The 20,098-nt window shown below is 37.0% G+C and overlaps 1 protein-coding gene across 1 annotated transcript in view; it reads right to left on the reverse strand.

The window, feature by feature from the left end:
• The window catches only part of LOC139980106 (uncharacterized), a 57,123-nt gene that overhangs the window by 4,118 nt on the left and 32,907 nt on the right, over window positions 1-20,098 (reverse strand). Inside the window, exons 31-47 of the mRNA XM_071991483.1 lie at window positions 17,050-17,211; window positions 16,449-16,610; window positions 15,517-15,732; window positions 14,576-14,811; window positions 13,902-14,106; window positions 12,862-13,125; window positions 11,920-12,153; window positions 11,055-11,284; window positions 9,692-9,894; window positions 8,973-9,103; window positions 7,760-8,085; window positions 7,091-7,235; window positions 4,089-4,209; window positions 3,523-3,656; window positions 2,567-2,783; window positions 1,763-1,956; window positions 325-519 (exon numbers count right to left, since the gene is read on the reverse strand). Of these exons, the coding sequence (XP_071847584.1) occupies window positions 325-519; window positions 1,763-1,956; window positions 2,567-2,783; window positions 3,523-3,656; window positions 4,089-4,209; window positions 7,091-7,235; window positions 7,760-8,085; window positions 8,973-9,103; window positions 9,692-9,894; window positions 11,055-11,284; window positions 11,920-12,153; window positions 12,862-13,125; window positions 13,902-14,106; window positions 14,576-14,811; window positions 15,517-15,732; window positions 16,449-16,610; window positions 17,050-17,211 (3,375 nt within the window). The remainder of the gene's footprint in view (window positions 1-324; window positions 520-1,762; window positions 1,957-2,566; window positions 2,784-3,522; window positions 3,657-4,088; window positions 4,210-7,090; window positions 7,236-7,759; window positions 8,086-8,972; window positions 9,104-9,691; window positions 9,895-11,054; window positions 11,285-11,919; window positions 12,154-12,861; window positions 13,126-13,901; window positions 14,107-14,575; window positions 14,812-15,516; window positions 15,733-16,448; window positions 16,611-17,049; window positions 17,212-20,098) is intronic.

The raw sequence follows: 20,098 nt of genomic DNA on the forward strand, positions 1-20,098 counted from the left end.
GTTTGATCAGATACACCCTGTGATGTTATTACGGCTGATATACTTCCGAAGATGTACTTTCCTACAACAACATTGTTTTGCAATTGCCCTAAAAATTTGGTACATTAGAAATAATAGCCTATCTGACAATGTGATCTGCATTCAGAATTTCCTCGCTATGCGACTTGTTTGCAAGAATAAACTTTTCTTAAATTAAAAAAAAAACCTTTGGTAGGACAGTGAATTTCTCCACCAAGTTCTGAATTGATACCAATCATAAGTAGCCAATAGTTAAACAATAAAGAAAGAAATCTGATAGTTTTGTAAGTGAAACAGTACACGAACCTTCACATTGGGAGGGTGTTATTACACCTACACTTTCGTCGATGCTTGCTAACAGATCGTGTGAAATGAGAATATCTCCCCGTGCATTATGAGAACAATTGTTGGCCATTTCCTGAATCAGCAATTTATCTAACACATATTGCCAAATGTTTACACTACTGAAGGTCCTTGTGAAGTCCGACCGGGACGGTGATCCTGAGGACGAACAATAACTGAATAAAGTCCTAAAGTACTACAAACAGAATCAAGAAGACAAACCTTGCATTTTTATGAAGATAACATGATAGCTGAACAAAAACCAATGCAATAGTAAGTGAAACAAGTTCTGCAGCTGCGTTACATATCTGAACTGTTCTCGATACTCTCACTTGCCTGAATAAAATAATTCAATGACAACATCACTACTTCATTACAAAAGGTGATTGCTTATCTATCTTTCATCCATTCACTATGTTGCATTGTTTCCATACCTTATGAAGTCATTCATCTAGCATCAAATGGAGGAAGAAGCTGGGATTCCTACATATATTAATCATGTGATCAGTGGCGTAGGAAGGTACTTTTGAGTGGGGGGGGGGGGCTGAAGACTGATGGCCGGCCTGGGGGAGGGGTCTAAGGGGAGGGAGTGTCCCCCTCCCCTTTGGATTTTTTTTGCATTTCCAGGTGGCCTCAGATGCAATTTGGTGCAATATAGCACACTTCAACATCCACTCCATTTTGTTAACTTAATTTTGTATTTTCACCTGGCCTTAGATGCAATTTGGTGCTCCAAATGAGATTTTTTTCTCATTTGGAAATGAAAAAGGGGTTTTCTGACTTGCGAACCGGGGGGCGGAATGATACTTCCGCCCCCCACATTTTTCACTGGGGGGGGCTGGCGCCCCCAGCCCCCCGGTTCCTACGCCCTTGCATGTGATTACATATATGGTACAGTTTTTAAAAAGCTTACATTTAGAACATTCAGATTAGTTAAAGGTATTAGACAGTTTACATGCACAAATATTCAAGTTTATTTTTAAGATAAACATACAGAAACATTCCAGAAAGTAACAAACAAATAACATGCAGAAATGATCAATAATATTTTAGTATCAGACAATGTATGTGCAAAAATAATCAAGTATGTTACACATTTCTGACAGTTACCATACGTAAGCATGCTTACATGCTGTAGTCTTCCTACAGTTACATGGAGGACGACTGTCTAAAAGTCTTCCATGCAAGTACGGTGCAGCTCATCAACGGTTTGCAACATTCCGCACTTCTTGAGTACTGAAACCAGCAAATGTAGTTTGTACTTCATTCATCATAATCAAATTGCGAACACCTTGCTTTCTTAAATTGCAAGCAAAGTAGTACAAATGTTTGAAAGCGATTGTTCGTATGGAATCCATTCTGTTGTCTGGTTTTTTAATAAATAAGTAAACTTTTAACGTACCATTTCCATCGTAACGTCCAAGCACGAATCTACCATACTGATTGAAGATGGGACGAATATCGAAGTTATCGCTCAATTCATCAAACATAGTATCATGACCATCGAGGTAAACATGTAAACAGTAAGGTTTCCAGGTTAAGGCAAAGTGATGCCATTTTTCGTCTAAAACAGTTCCATAAATTCCAAACACACCACTATTGAGAAAGTAAATAACAGATATATAACATTCGAAGACTACTTTTAAAGAACAATTGGTTGGTGACTATATATAAAACATCGTGCCTTACTCCAAGCTTTGCAGAATAATTTCACGCAGATAACAAATCTATCACGTAATTGGTTATCAGCCCTGCCATGGTTAGCGGTCTATTACATAATGTGTCACGTAGGTTGGTCCTACGTACATATATGTTAGTATTGAAGTGTTAGAGCATGCACGGACGTGTATTTTACTAGTCCTAGCATGAATATAACAACCATAGTCAAATATAATGTATATGAAATGTAATAACTAAATATAGTCCCAAGGCAATACAAAAGAAAAGCTATATTCGTGTAGGTTAACTCCCACTTCCAAGGAGATAAACTACCCTAAATGAAAACATACGTTAATCATCTGAAATGATAAAAATATACCTGAAGCGGAAAAAATTGTTTATATGTGGGTGTTTTATAACTTAGTACTTAATTTGGGAGGAAACAAGGAAAAAATAATCAAACAGATTCATGAATCAATGTTATCAAAGTTGACAAAAATACATTATAGGACGACAATAACGTAAAGAAAGAGAATGGTTAAATTACCCAAAAAGATTAACTAATATTTGACTTGTGGTAGCTGTTATAGCAAGAGGTGAGTATTGTCCGTCTTGTACGTACTCCAGGATGACCAGATTATGTATTACATTCGATCTTAGCCAAATGGAAACAGTGAAATTAAAAACTGGGCGTGGTTGTACCAGGATAACATCTATGGTAGAGTAATCCAAATTTAACTCAAGGTCAAAGTCACCATGAAATTCTGTAAACAAATTTGGAAATACAATGACTGTGCGAAATGAAGGAAATTGTGCAAACGGCACAATACAATAAAAAAAGAGAAAAATGATTCATCCGAAACACGTGGCTAAGAGGAACGTATGGTGAGGGGGGGGTGGCAAGTCCGATACTTGTTACGTGTTAAATGCAGTGGATGAATTATATGATTAATAGGATGTTTACCAATCTGATCCAGTTAAGTAAGTACTTGAATGTTTGTAATTTGTATTCGAAATTATTATAGAAATAAAATCAGTTAGAGAACTAATTCAATACATTCAGTATACAATTACGCATTTAATGTCTCCGATACGCTCTTTGGGTATTCATAACTAGATCCAAACGTGTTAAACAAAACACTTGAGCAGAAATATCATTTCAGTTTTTTTTTAAGTAATATTCAGAATATGCGGAAGAAAAGGTGGGGGGGGGGGGGGTAAGCAAGTGTTGCCCATCTATTGGTACATTAAACTTATTTTTATATAATTATGAATTTCATTGCTTCATTCAAGGCTCAATTATTTGAAACGACGATTAACAATTTCCGTTGCCTCTTGAAACTGTCTTCACAAGAATAACTTCAGGTAGATATCACGTACTGAGTAAAACAATTGTCCTCTGCCTCAACTAAATCAATCTATTTTTACCTTTGTATCAAATTTAAGATACAGTGTAAATTAGAAATCTTAATAACTGACCAAAACATATCTGCTATGACTTACTTAGCTGGCAATAATCACCATGGAAACCATGTTGACAATTACAACTATATCCGTCCAACCCATCAACGCATGTTGCACCATTCTCACATTCATTATCGTGACAGTCATCGATATTTTCATCACATGTTTGTCCGCTGTTTTAAAAATGAAATCGAGATAAAACAAGTTAACATGTAGACTTTTATTATTTTGAAACAGTGTCAGTCTTTATATTTTCTACCTACTCTTTAACAGCTAGAATAGGTATGACACCTTGCCTCTTTAAACGATAATTTTCCTTCACAAAATGTCGGCCCAAAGATTTGGCTTTCCATGATTCTAGTATTTATTACACACAATGTGCATCACTATGTTGACAGTGTTAGTTGTAGCAACATTTTATGTTCTTTGGTCTCTTAGTTGTTAAGGGTAAATTTTTCTTTCTTTCTTGGCGGTGCGTTGCGGTAGGTCAAATTTCCACAAAGGGTTTCCGTTAGGCGTGTTTTGAATAACAGCATTTAAATCAATTTCTCTAGACAAAGGAAACGCGGCTGACTCGAAACATATGAAGTTTAAGAACTACTTACGTATAACCAGCGATGCAATTACATGTGAACTCATTAATATCATCAAGACAAGATCCTCCATTACTACACGGATTGGGAATACAATCGTCTTCATCTAACTCACACCTAGATCCAACATAACCTGTACGAAATAGGCGAAAAATAATTGAAAAATATCATAAGGAGAAATAAACTCAATATTTTTAAACACTCTATTTTAATAACACTTACCAACAGTCAGATTATTTAAGACAACATAATTCTTTTTCTATTTTGTTGTTGTTATATATCTGTCATTATATACGTCTTAGAACTTCGCCTACGTTACCTTCATAGCAAATCTGCGAAGTCTCTGCATATGAAAAAATTGAACTGAAAGTGGCAGTTCTTACCAGGAGATGATGTATTTTTTTAATATGCATTATGTTATCTACCTTTGGTAGTGATTGGGCAAGGAGTTGGGAGGGAGTGGGGTTAGGTGAACGGATATTAAATGATCAATATACAATTTGTTGCTATAAACCGAATGATAAAACAAATAGAGCTTCTTGGGTGGTATCATGTAGTATTAATATCAGGCGCGTATCCAGGATTTTCTAACCCGGGGGGCGCGAAGTACTATCTAAGCGGAGCGCCACCATCGGTTGGCGCGGAGCGTACAAGAAAATTTCTGGTTTTGATACCCCCCAGATCACCGGAAATGGCACTTATCGGGCTTGAAAATGACCAAGCAGATGTACACTTTTGCCTGATAACCAAGTATTTCCCAAAAGTTTTTTTTCCATCCATAACCTTTTTGAAGATTGTCACCAGTCACACACCATGTTCGACCTCATTGCATGTCCTATGGATCATTGCTTTTGTAGGTGGTTCTACGTCACGGCCCACAATATCCGAAAGCCCCACTTTTCAAGGTTTTAAGCCCATTATTTGTTGAGAATTTGAAAATTCAAATTTCTCGTGAATAAAATCACTTCAAAACATATCCATAATGTTGAACAAAATTCAATCTATGGACAAGCAATATAGAAAAACCTCCTTGAACCCCTAACAGACAGGTCAAAATTGCACGAGTAGAGGAAAGTATGATGAAGAATGTTGGTGAGGAAATTTTGGAAAATTCCGACACAGTTAATTTATTGGTGTAGAAATATTGCAACCTCTTATAATGGCTTTTATAAAACTTGGTTGAAGGAAACGAAAAATAGCAGATATTTCCGATATCAGGTATATCGAAACCGAACATTACACACATAGGCGTAGGTCCCGTAGGAGGCGGGGGCTGCAGCCCCCCCCCCCCCCCCGCAACCAAATTTTTTCCACTTTGTCGGGCACTTACTGAAAGAAAAATAAATAGCAATGAATAGCTTAAAAATGATCTCCTTGGTAATTAAAATAAAGGTCTAAGCTTGGCCGACATTACTACTGTAAAAGAGAGTTTTGACATAAATGGATCTGTATGCTTTATCTCCATCTACATAAGACATTTGGTTGTTTACATTAGCATCCGGCGGTATAATGTGCGACTTTCACGGACCGTAAGGTACACTATGCCATGCAATGTAATGACCGATGCTTGCTTATATGATATTGGCATCGGTATGCTAAACGCGCGCTTTGCGCGCGAAAAATTTTGGCTTTTTTTCGGGCAAGTCATTACAGCCCCCAAATCCAATTGGGCTCCTACGCCTTTGACTACACACATAGACAGTTTTTGAGGCTGTTCATCGTGGAACATGCATGCATTGCTCACTGATATGATGTTATATATGCTCTTTGCTTTACAAATTCGAACAGGCGTGTAGCGAGTAATTGCCAAGGGAGGGGCGAAGCCTGTAAGCAAAATATCTAAGCGAAGCGCCACCATGACTTGGCGCGAAGCGAACATTAAAAATTTTGGCTGAAAATGCCTCCCAGATCGCTGGAAATGACACTTTCCAGGCCTTGTATGTTGCATCTAAGCATTGTATATTTTGAAATTACTAGCGATGTCATAAAGAAAATTTGCTCGGGGGGGGGGGGGCGGTCGCCCCCTTCCCAAAATGCGTCATGTTCTTGAACTCGACTCGGTCGAGTTCAAGACCAGCCACAGTTGGTTCCATATAGCACAATTGTACAATTGTTTAAGGCGTCCATACACACACAGGCGTTATGATAAACCATATATAGTATTTATATAGATACATTAGTGAGAGAGGAAAAATAGAAACGTCAAAAATGGAGATGTCGGTGTAAGGGGTAGGGTGAGGCGCACACCCCCTCCGTAATCCTTGATCTGTCACTGGCTACCCTGTGTGTATAATAGGGATCAGCGCTTTAACTATGACTGTTCCTCTTTCTCTTCCCGAGGCCTTGGCTATCTTCTACTCCCTCCTTTTCTCCTTTTTCTCTCTTTTTTCTTTTTCTTTTCCCTTCCTTCCTCTCCTCCTTTTCTTTTTCCCCCTCCTTTTCCCTTTTTACTTCTCTTTTTTTCTCTCCTCTTTTCCTTACCCGGGGGGCGCGCGCCCCCAACGCCCCCCCCCCCTGGATACGCACCTGAATATCTTACCAGCTACTTATAAAAAGCAGATACAAATGCAGTTCCCGTAATGAAAAGAAGAATATAATAAACTTCCTTCAAATTCTAATGTAATTCTTAAAGGAACATCTCAAAGTTTATTTGTGGATATTCAATAATGAATAAATTTGGTAAGGTGCCACGTAGCATTAAGTAAATTGTACGGAACTCACAAAACAATTTATAAACATACTTGTCAAAGTGTAACCTAGCGCCCATTATCCATGAAAATTTTGAGTGGTCTATTTCAACAACAAGTAACGCACTTGTACCCTATGTTTAATCAATAGATGTGACCATTATCCATTATACATCCAACTGATTTTAATATCATTGCCAATTCCCATTTAGACAGAAGACAACAAAATATAATATATTATATCTCTCTTTTCGGGAGAGAATCACCAATAGCCACCCAGAAACAAAAGCCTGTCAATCCACTATATGTTCCACGAACACAACTTACCATCAAGACAGGAGCAGATGGCAAGTCCATCTTCCTCAACACAAGATCCTCCATTTTGACAAGGCTGTGCAATGCAAGGACTAACCGTATCCTCACAAAAAGTGCCAATAAATCCAGTGGGACAGAAACAAGAGTATGATCCAACCTGTTTGTTGAAGATATTAACCATTAAACAACCTCCCAACAAACTATTTAGCAGTTGCTGAAATTAGAAACTTAAAATGTACGTGTTTAATTATTGTGGACAACTCATACCGAAACATATATTGTGGAAACAAAACATATATTGTTTATGAAGGAACATTACACATACTGACCGGTGACCTTTTTACAAGGGAACAACAGTTACATCCACATGAAGAATGATAAGTAGATTCCTTATTAATTTCATTTTTACAGTACACAAGCTAAACGTCATTCTGCAATACATAAACAAGTGTACATCATCCATAAATATCCTTTCGTCACAGAATGTCTTGACTCAGGATTTTAGCAGGTACATGACGTCATATATATATAAATATATATATAAATAAATAAATAAATATATAAATAAATAAATAAATATATATATATATATATATAAATATATATATATATATATATATATATATATATATATATATATATATATATTTATATATATAAATATATGTGTGTAAATCTAACCTGGTCAACACAGGGAGCACCATTAACACATCTGTTATCCACACAATCATCTATGTTAATCTCGCATCTGCTACCAGTTGCGCCATCAGGACAAGCACAGAAAAAAGGGCCAAATATTCCAAATATTCCGATGTTGATACAGTGTCCTCCGTGCATACATGGATTCGGCTGACATGGATTCTTCAACACTTGACATTTTGTCCCCCATCTATTTAGGGGACATTCGCATGTATATTCGTTAATACCATCGATACATTGAGCAAATCCTTGGCAGGGCTTATTCAGGCAATCGTCAATATTAACGTTACAGAGGGAGCCAGTAAATCCTTCAGAAGATTAAAAAACAAGATATTTGATTGACGGCCCTATTCTCACAATGTGCTAAAAGCAACAGTATACAGTATTCGGTGAATGTAGCTGTATGGATGAATGCATGTTTGAAATGTGTCATGAACAACTTAGAACAAATTCGTGCAACCGATACACGGGTACAACTTCAATAGTCTTTTCATAACTACATACATATTTCATTATAAAGTTATGCATGTTACATCCTCATTGCTTTGATTTTTGTGGTTGTGGTTGTGATTGTGATTGTCAGTATTACTCGATATTATCGGTATCAACTTATAAGTTGTATTCAACACACATCTATTTGGCCATGAACACGTGTTTGCCATGTCTAAATTAATGTTGTAAGATATAGTCCATAACTGCCTAATAGATATGCCAGAAAACTGTATAAAACTATGTATACAAATGATCTGCCGTACATAGGGATGATATCTTTATAACTAATGTCAAGTCACATTTCTCAAATTGAAAGAATTAACACAAGAAAATAGGCTGCTTAAGGTTCTCGTCAATTACTTCTGGAAGATCGACAATTTAAAAGATCAAAGAGATAAACCAATTTTTTTTAGCAAACTGCCTATCGACTGTAAAAGGTATTTGTAAGTAAATGCATCAGTTAGAAGGTCTGACATTTCGATCCTAATCGAATCTTCTGCAACTAAGGCAAAGCTTTCCCTCTTTTTCAAAGGCAACCCAATTTATATGTTGTTAGATGACTGAACACAATACTACGATAACTGTAACTATTGTTTATATCGTAGAAAAAAATTCAACGCCTTCCGTAACGAAGCATAATAACTACAAGTAATGGTTTCTGAAGCTATATAAAGCAATCTAAGATAACAGCAGAGGATGTCACCTGTAGGACAGATACACGAGTAAGTTTCCATCCCATCAACGCACGTAGCTCCATTGACACATCCGTGATCAATGCAATCATTCAGACTAATGTCACAGAGTTCTCCTTCCCATCCACTCTCACAAGTACATCTGGAAATAAAATATTAAGAAAGTTGTAATTTTGTGATTTTTAGCTCTCCAAGAATATTTATAAGGTCTTCATCTTAACTAAATTATGTTTGGGTGACGAAACATTAACATGAAAGCAATTCTATAGCTCATGGGAACTTATAAAGTGATAACAAACATTGGCAGATTGGATTTAAATAAGTTTTATATTTGTTCTTTATGGTTTTGACAAACACGACTCGTCTTTAATTTTGTTATGCTAATTAAGTCCAACCACTAAATATACGAACAGATTATTGTTAAAGATGTTTTATATTGTAAAACCGATTATGCAACATGTTTATTAACATGTTTATATTATGTTATCAGGCACAACATTAATTTCTATGCTGCAATATATAATTTTCTCTAATGTTGTTTGTCTCTTTTCGTTATACATTTCCTTCGCATCGTTGGTGTGTACGGGTCTTTTTCTTGACTGCCATATTTGGGTTTCTATTTTAGTTATTCTATTATATGCGCTTCAATCAGTCTGAAAAATAACCTGAAATTGCTTTAGAAACGGCTGCTTTGCTAACTTTCAAAAACAAAGAGGGAAGAATTTCTCACCTAAAACCACCAACCAGATCGTCACATACCGTACTATGGGCGCAAGGATTCGATGTGCATTCATCGATTTCTATGCCACAATATCTACCATGATAACCCTCATCACAAACACAGTCATAGTGGGCATCATCTCTCCGCATGCAGTGACCATGAACGCATTTGTGTCTGAGGCAGACGTCTTTAACAAGTTCACAAAATTGCCCCTGAAGGAAAAGTAGATACAATCGAGAAGAAAATCAAACGTTGTAGTCTTTTTAATAATTATATGAAGGGTTTTCTGTAAAAGGTATAATATTCTGAAAAAAAAACGATTTTCAAAACTAATAACTAAGTTAGTTCGGTGGAACATTACACATGTGGCAATGAACCAATAGGAGAGGGTTTTGAGGGTGACATCATCTGCCTGAAGTATTACCACCTATAGGACGAATACATGTTTACAACAGTAAGCAGAGGAGGATTAAAGACGAGAAGATTTAACTTGGCTGATGGAAAATAGTATACGAACTATTGGGGTCTTGTCCTCTTAATGAAACGAATATTTGACTATATAAGCCAAAATTATAAAAACAAGAGAACCAATTTTCTTCATGATTTATATAAAATTACGTTTTTCCTTAACTAAGTACTTTCAAATTCCCATTCCAAGCCACTACGATACGCCGTTCTTATCTTGCCTAAAACAAATCAATCCACACCCAGTTCTGTTATATGTTAAATTATACAAGGTTAATATATAAGTTTGCGGAAATTTGTGTGAAAAGCTATGATTATTAAGGGTTCAATGTTGCATACATGCAGCCTGTACTCATAGCTAGTACAGTAACTACCGGTGCCACCTGTAACACATGTTACCGTGTTACGACCACAAAGTAGTAATTACTGATACACGGTTGTGGGACATGAAAAGTGGCGTTACAGCTGGCACCAGTAGTTACTGTACCAGCTATGTATTTGAAGTAAAGGATGCAGGCACCGCTTGATTGTAGTTCACACCTCTCTTTAAATACGCCAATTTGTTATGCCGAGAACGAAGAAAGACCACGTTCGAAAATATCCATAGGCCAACTTATAGCATAAAACGTCTAGATACGACTTCATGTTAGAATCGCGTATTAAAGAACTGGCACTCATTGGTTGGTACAGTAACTACGGATCATGTCCCAAAACCTTGCATTCGTTATTACTACTTTTTGTTCGTAATGTGTACGAGCTATTAGCATCGGGTGATACAGGACAACACCCTTTGCGGGATGTTTAGACCTTTTTTATGATATTAATGAAATATGCTAGGTTCAAATTCATTTGCATGTTGCAAATACAAATAAGCCTGTCAAATCTTCAAATCGCTGTTACGTCTTACCTCATGGGCAGTATCACACATACAATATGATCCACCTCGTGCTTCTACGCAAGTACCGTTATTTTCACATGGACTGGAATGACAAAAAGGAAGCCGATTCTCGCAATGGGACCCATCATAACCAGACATACATGAACAGATGAATGTTCCATCTCCAATTTCAGTGCATTCTCCATTGTTAAGACATGGATTGGGACTGCAAGGGTTAACCTTTGTTTCACAATATGTACCTATGGCAGGTAAGAAACATGGAATGTATCATGATATGTTTTCGTGCCGGAGGGTTATAAAGTAACGGAAGCAGTGTGCTTACAAAAGATCTAAAATGAGAAATTCGATCTCCCAAATGAAGTTGATGAGTACCAGGTACGTCGGTACATACACAGTACATTGATGAAACTTGACATACTTGCACATAAACGGCAAATCGTGTAATAATGCATTTCCTATGTAATACTTGTACATTTGCAATCTGCAAAGCCTAAAGAATAAGTAAAACCTTACATTACATTACAGCAAAGACTGTTATTAACTTCCTTAAGCCCTGCAGAGTACTATTCGGACTCTTATCCGGATTGTAAATCATGCGACATCCATCCATTCATTCTAACCTATCTTATGGACATTATATATAGCTGGTATAAAGAAAATGTCATAAACCACATGACAATGTTAAAATACTTGAAATCACTGTATTTCACACTATGAAACGTTACACCATATGATGAGAAAAGCACTCTACAGAAGGGAAGCTGATATCGGATTTTACGATGATCCTGTTTACAGTCACTTATGTCCCGTGCCAGCTTGCCAGCTACAGCGAAGTTGAAGCTAGCAGCATAACGTTTAATCAATGCTACTGTACCTCTAAATCCGTTCGGACAATCGCAAGTACTGATAACCTGATCATCTGAACAACTTCCTCCATTCACACAGGTAGAATTAATACACCATTGGATGATATCTTGACATCGACTTCCGTCGTAGTCTCTGGTGCATTGACATTTAAACTGCCCAATCACCTCTGTAACAACGCAGGTGCCTCCATTGAAACATGGTGAGCTTACGCATGGATCTTCAACAGACTCACATTGGGAACCTAAAATATCATCAAAAAGCAAAATTGAAAAAAAAGACAAATTATTCCATATCTATTATAAATTTAGCAAAATAATAGGTAAATCAGAGTATCACCAACAGTGCTAGAACAGTTTTCATAAAATTTATAGAAATTATATCAAAATAAGTTTGCAATTAATTATACGAAACATTCTACTTTTCTCGGACGCCTTATTATTTGGGTATATTAATCACATACAAAGAAAAAATCCCACATTTTGGCCTTCTTAATGCATGGTTTACTACAGATAAAGTGTCACCGATACTTCAAAGCGTAGTAGATGCCTTTCCGGGAACCGGTAGTATTCTCTATATTATTACAGATTGATGAAAGTATTTATCCTCTAAAATAGCTGTACTTAAAAGAGGTATTCCTTTTGTGACCAGATCTTTCATATTCATAATAAGCTTGAAAGTTATGAATATCAAGCATTTCGCTGTCTTTCTATAATAAACAAAACTTTAAAGTGAGCAATTTACCATAATCACATATGTCTAAGGTATTATGCAACCTCAACCTAACACTAAGCTTTGCAGAAGCGTGGTATCCAAAGCTTGAACTATCAACATCTGGGTTGCCTTTGCGCAATATCCTTAATTGTATTTACTTCTTGACACATGAAAAGTAAACTTTCATCCTTGCATCAAAATACAGCTATATTGGTATTATTCCCTGTCTACAACGTACCTTTAAATCCAGGAGGACACTGACATGTGTAGCTGTTGCTAAGATCATAACATGTACCATTATTGCTACATGGTTGGCTGTCACATTCATTCACATCCAACTGACAGTTGACACCAGTGTAACCTGCTACACATTCACAACGATAGCTGAACTCCATCGACCTGACTTCGCCAAGCATGCCTTCGTTCAGGCAAGTACCTCCATTTTGACATGGTTGGCTTTTACATGGTGTTACTTCTTCCTCACAATGGCTTCCGGTCTTACCTTGATAGGGAAACAGACAGATTAAAACTAACAGTGTATGATGATCTGAATTTGCAAGCATTTCTACAGTACTGTTTAATTATATTGTGGTTTGATATGTATTTTTTTTAGGAATTTATTTAAACATGCTCGATTGCGAAATTTAATCTTACAAACCAGATTTTGGGCTCGACGTCAAACGGTTTTCCGGAAATAATGACATGTGTATTTCATATTCTACAACTCTCTTATGATGTAATAATTCATTTACTTTTTCAATACTAGTGCACCCTCATAGTAATTGCATGTATATATATATATATATATATATATATATATATACATATATATATAAACATATATATTATATATATATGTATTATTAATATATAAATATATATGTATATATATATATATATATTTATTTATATATATATATATATATTTATATATATATATTTACATATATTGGATGTTATACATTGAATTCTTAACTGGATAACTGTAACACATGTATTAATTTGATCGATGGTTCTATTTAAAGATCACACACTATGAAAAGCTACGCCGTGTCCGCAACCCATCAGCTTGAAAACTGCTGCAAATACACAGCCCGTATTTAATGCAATAAGTGATCCTTTTTTTTCAATTTCTGCGAGCAAAGAAATACCTAATCACAATAATATGATCAAAAGCAAGCCATCAAAACTCAAAGCTTTGATCTCGGCAGTCCAGATGGAATCGGTTTGTGCATATTTATATTACTTAATTCGACATCATGAGGCTTAAATAATTACCTGCAGGACAAACACAGACATATCTGGTGTCTAAATCTACACATGTGGCATACTCAGGACAAGGTTGGTTCTGACATAGGTCAACGTCAATCTCGCAGAGGTCACCCATGAAACCGTTCAAACATGAACACGCAAAGTCATTCTCGAGATCAACACAGAAACCCTCATTGAAACACGGTTCTGAAGAACACTCATTTATCTCCATCTGTGTGACAGAATAAGGTTAGGCATTTATAAAGACAGGTGTCAACGCGTGCATACTAATGTCGGACTTTCGGTCTTTTCCGTACCCATGAATTGAGAAAGATGACTCTCTATCTCTCATGTGGTTCATAAATCGGGTAGGAATAATATGCATTTTTTTACTCCATATGGTGCTGTGAGTTACTGTAATTAACTAACTGCGTTTATCACACACACGCACCAATAAAAACTTAAAAATAAATATTGTAGGCAAATTTATTTGTCTTGTAAATACTCTTTGTTGAGCCTTTGAGATAAAGCCTCACATACTGTTACAAAACTGATGTGATTTAGAAAACAGAAAAGTTAGGAACAAGTAAAAACAAAAATGCAGTCATGTCTTACTAACGCGATAGGAGGTGTACACTGGTAAGCGAACTGCTTTTAAGTTAAGAATGCAAGAATGATCAGGTATAATTGAAAGAGCGTACATCACAAAATTCACCAGTGTAACCAGCATCACATATACATTGGTCTTTGGCGTGATTGATGCAACGACCATGCGCGCACGGATCCGGCTCACAGTGGTCAATTCTCTCTTCACAGTGTACTCCACGGTATAACCGAGTACAGTAGCAGAAGTAACCACCATCTTGACTGATGCAGGTACCATTATTTGCACAGGGATCAGATATGCAGTTGTCAACTGGAATGGAGCAGTCATGGCCTGCGAAGGAAACGATTAAGGATAAAACTCACATACGTGGTTTTTGACTCAGAAGATTATATCGTAGAGACAGTTTACGAAAGAAATCTACCTACTAAGTGTATAACTGAGCATTTAATGTTCATATCATTACAAACCGTGTAACACTTCTACTAGTAAGGATTATTTTCTATAAGATTTTAGAGGAGGATCGTCGATAGGATGTCTTAGTCTAGCACCCAAACTAAAATATAGCCTTATGTAACATTCCTGCGATGCATGGCATTGTTTTCATACAAATCGCGTTAGATTTCATACAAGGGTGCTCTGCCATGAAGTTATATTATTCTGGCTAGTGATTTTATACAGTGTGTTAATGTAAATCAGGTCCAAACGAAGAAACTAACGGCCTCATAACATTAATTAAAGAGTGTTCAATATATTTATCTGTGAATATTTTATCTTGGAAGCCAGCAGAGCTTATAAAGATTACAAATTTTCAAGATTTTGTTTTGTAATATGTTGGCCTGTAAAGTATGAATAATTAATCCCGGTATAAAGCCATTCTTGAAGGGTAACAATACACAGTGCAAAACTAATTTTATGGCATATAAACGATATTGAAATCCCTCCAAAAAGGTTTTTCTTGACAATTGTAATACATGAACCAGCTTATAGTTAATACTTTCCCAATTTGAGCGATTTTAAGATTATTTTGCTTCATACCTGTGAACAATTCAGAACACTGACAGAAGAAACCTGAAATTGACTCCAGGCAAGTTCCATTGTTTAAGCAATCGAGAGCACACTCGCCATTATGAATTTCGCACACCCTACCGGCGTAATGTTCTTTACAAGAACAATCGAAGTTATCCAGTCCCGGCACACATGTTCCCCCATTGATACACGGACTCATATCACAAAGGGCTTGACCTGTTAGGACTACATGGAGGGAAATGTAAGTAAAATCGATCATAGTTTTCATAACAAAGGGTTCAGAAGATTAGACTGAATATACCACATATAAAGAATAGTCTATATGAATCCTTGTAAAGAGCACTCAAAGTCGAATTCAAAGACTGAACAAACACACTATTTCCTTAATTTAGAATCGAGACACGAAACCATACAAACCCGAACAATTTCAATGCGAACGTCCAGAGCAAGAATGCTAGTAACCTTTGCGTAATTATCTCGTGTTCCTACATGTTATTACGTGCATTCTGGGCAGACTGAAAATGTTTAGATGGACAAAACAAGCTGTCCTTTAATTACATTTGGTTTAAAAGCTTAACAAAACCATCACAAACATCTGCTACATGTAAGTACGATTTGTATGGACTACTCTAAACAAGACTAGGATTTTTTCAAGCCCATCAAAACGTCTCTGATATTCAAAATATACAGACATAAAACTAGTGGTAGTACAATGACGCTTTACCATAACAGCAATATCGCTTAGCTTAGGTAATAGTACAATATTTCTTGCTTAGCAGACCAAATACTGTAATGTACACATTGGCATGACCATATATAAACAATGTCCATATATTAAATGAACTTAGTAGGCTAATGCTAAGTTGGTATGTCTTTAAATGCGCCATTATTGATTGGACTTCAGATTACTTCTAATTCCATGCACACAAATATATAGATACCTGAACAGTCCTGGCGTCTATTGGCTCCTTCTTCTGGTGAGATGTAACCATCTGGGCAGGCCCGGCAGAAAGTCTCTCCTCTGGAGGGTTGATAAGTATGGATAGTACAAGGTAAACATGGTATCAAACCGGTTGCTGAGTACATCCCCGGAGGACATTGACCTGAAGGAAAGCATTTATTACAACTAACAATAATAATATTCTGGAAGATTTAATACATTTTCTCAAGTGTAATAATAATCGGTGCATATAAAGATCACATCACATATAACTGCTTACACATTTAACTCGCAATATTTACCATTCCAACCATTCAGAAAACAGAAAAGATGAAAGTTTAAATCTATACCATTACAAATTTGCAAGGTTTCTCACGTATGTGAAAATCTTTGGCAGACGTGTAAGGGATAGGAATATTATTTCAAGGCAAAAAGACTTAAAGGGCAATTATGTGGTCGTTCGTAACAGTAAACTTTGTTTGTTTGATTGGTATACTATTGGATATGTCAAAACACTGCATAAGGGCAGCACACAGACATTGAAAACTAAACGCCGAATTAAGCGATATAAACCTAACCATGGTAATAGAAACGAGACTCACTGATACATTGTTGGACTGAATGAGATCTGTTTGCCCGACACATGGTACCCTCTGGACACGGAAGGCACTCCAAAGCACCGATTTCTGGTTGATAAGACGCAACATCACAATCTAAGCAAGGAGTTAACCCTGTAGGAGAGTTCGTTCCAACTTCGCAAAAGTCTGAAATTATATCGATCAGGTCGATCAGGCTTAAGACAATAAGGATAAAGTGGTCACGTGATAGGTTGACCTTGATGTTTGATGGTGTCAATTGGTTCATATAGAACAATATAACCAAATTATCAAACATCTGTGATTGTACACGTTTAACATCATTACCTGCATAATGTTGTGCCATTTACAACTTCCCTTCATTATTATCTAATCTCTCCTATATAGAGGACGAAATATTACAGTACAGACATGAACTTTACAGCGCTTGTTTATTGTACTGTAGCAGTAATATTATACAGTAGTGTCACAAGTAAAGGAGTAATCCCCCACCTGGACACGTCTCAATCTGCTTAGCGTTCGACACCCGAGACGAATGACATAAATAAATGACAGACCACCAAGAATTTTGCGAAATGAAACATATAATTTATTTACAACTCGACCAATGACTTTTTGGTCTCGACAAAAGAAACATAAATACCCAACACAAAAAATACACACGTCGGTTAGCATTCGCTAACCCGACCAACCCTTCCAAATAACTCTACTAAGGATCTACCCTATCGCTTAATTCTTCCCTATCGCTTAGACTTCTTCTCTATCGCTTAGATTTCTTCTCTATCGCTTAGATTTCTTCTCTATCGCTAGATTTCTTCCGGCTGGTACCCTGCAGGAAGCTCCAGACGGTACGGCGAGCCCCTCACACCAGCGTAGCCGTCGGGCCCCAACACTGCAACCCTATATGACAAAAACACAACAAAACTACTCACAGGCATGCGCCAAATGGCAAACACATGGCTATACTTATATCTATACCAACGAATATTGTCAAACTATGACGTCAAGAGCCCCTATCTGACGTAAAGTCAGCAAGCAACACACAACCAATATGGTGTCACTATTTACCAAATAATACCAAGAACCTCCGGGTCAACCCTTACCATGAAACACATAATAGCTACTCGATACTATATGACACAACAACAAAATGGCGGCAGCCCGATGTTTGGAAACAGAACATGGTTAGAACGCCCTCAAATTGACGATAACTACCCGTTCCACTACATATGATAATATACAAAATCAATCAACCCAACCAAAGGCACTAAGGCGAACTTATAATTCGTACACACTTATACGACCTCAAAATACCTTAAATGCTTTCAACGCATTTGACCCTAAACAATTACAAATTCGTATGCCTAAGCATGGATAAACATTTTACAAAACTGACTGAATTGCGAGCCATAGATCGAGGACTCTTCGAAATACAATACATTCATTTCTCCACAACCCTACTGTGCGATCAACAATACAGATACCAATTAAATGCGTAATACGGACAAAAAAAATCGGGATCGTCCTATTAGTAAATCCCGGATTAACTTGGTCAAACGGCCAGGGACGTAACACACAGTAAAACGGCCCTTTGCGGTGTACATATACACAGAAATGTGTCCAAAATGATTTCGTCGAATAAGACAAGAACGGATACACACAGTAATCCTCAGGATACGCTGATATGGCTTAGGCTAAAACGCAACGCCACAAAATATCAACGTTCCCAGTCGTTAGGCTCATACAAAGAAGCCTAGGCTCATGCAAAGAAGCCTGGATAACGGCTAACACACAGAAGCCGAGGAATAAGACGGCGAAGACCGGACGGTGGTGAGACTCACACAGAATGCCTCATCCAACCACACCCCAATCCTTATATAGCGACCTTAAGTTGACCCCTGCCCTTACCCGCCAAAGCACAATCTACGAATTCCGATGGACCCGTTTCCCATTATGCACTTGCTCGGATCTACATACATTACCCGAGAAGAACCCGTCTCCCCATTGTTCACCTCCTGGAATTTGCATACATTACTCGAAAGCAGAAATGAACAATTTGCAAAGGCCTAGGCTGCCCGGTGGAAATTTCCAACCACAAGGAATGCTAAAATACAATGCAGGCGTGACAAGTACATTCGTTTGTATGTTTCTAAAACTGTCTTCTTAATATGAATGAACTTTAACTTAAGTGAAAGAAACAAAGTCATTCATAGAGAACGTGATGGTTTTCTAAGGCATGTTTGGCTGTTGAAAAAACAATAGGATTATAGAAATGAACCGCTAACAGCAAGCTTCGATCGGCAAAGTACATATACATGTATGTAATCTTCATAGTGTAAACTAACCGACCGTAACTTTTTTCTTGATTTCCGAACACTCCCCAATATAAGGACTATGCCCAAATGAAAGAAACCTTGCTTAGACAAGCCCATTTCTATCACAATGCAAAAGACACTTCACGAATCCTTCCATTTGGAACAGGGGACACCTATGCGCGTGAGACTATACACCTGTATGTGTGCAGTGAACGCGTGCATGCGTTCACTATGCGCGTATTTAATAGTAAACAGATTAAGCATACACTTGTACCTGAGTTAAGAATTTCTGCTATAACTCCAAAGAGAACGATTGAACTGACTTGCAACCATCGCAGGTACAGTAAGTATATCTAGTATGATGTTGCCTTCGTTACACGGGTGAGAGGGAAGAATTCAAAGGTCAAAATAAGAAGGGATTTTTTGCTATAGCACCAAGAGGGAAACATTGAATTGACTTGTAACTTTCACAGCCATAAAGAATGAGTATTTCAAGTACTTAATTAACTATGTTGTTGTTTGCATGGTAGCTAAGGTCAAAGTCAGAAGCTGAGTCTCAATCGCCAATCTTGTGAATAAATCATTCATTTTGTAAAGTACCGAAGGTGCACAATCACTGACTCTATACTTCTTAGAAACGTGTGACGGCGAAGTTCTTGATTTGGTTGATCACTTGAACGTATTGGTTGAATGAGATGATTGGAAGATGCCCCATGTAAGGGGCTTACCGTAAAGATATG

Source organism: Apostichopus japonicus, chromosome 14, assembly GCF_037975245.1.
Source record: "Apostichopus japonicus isolate 1M-3 chromosome 14, ASM3797524v1, whole genome shotgun sequence".
Classification (NCBI taxonomy): domain Eukaryota; kingdom Metazoa; phylum Echinodermata; class Holothuroidea; order Aspidochirotida; family Stichopodidae; genus Apostichopus; species Apostichopus japonicus.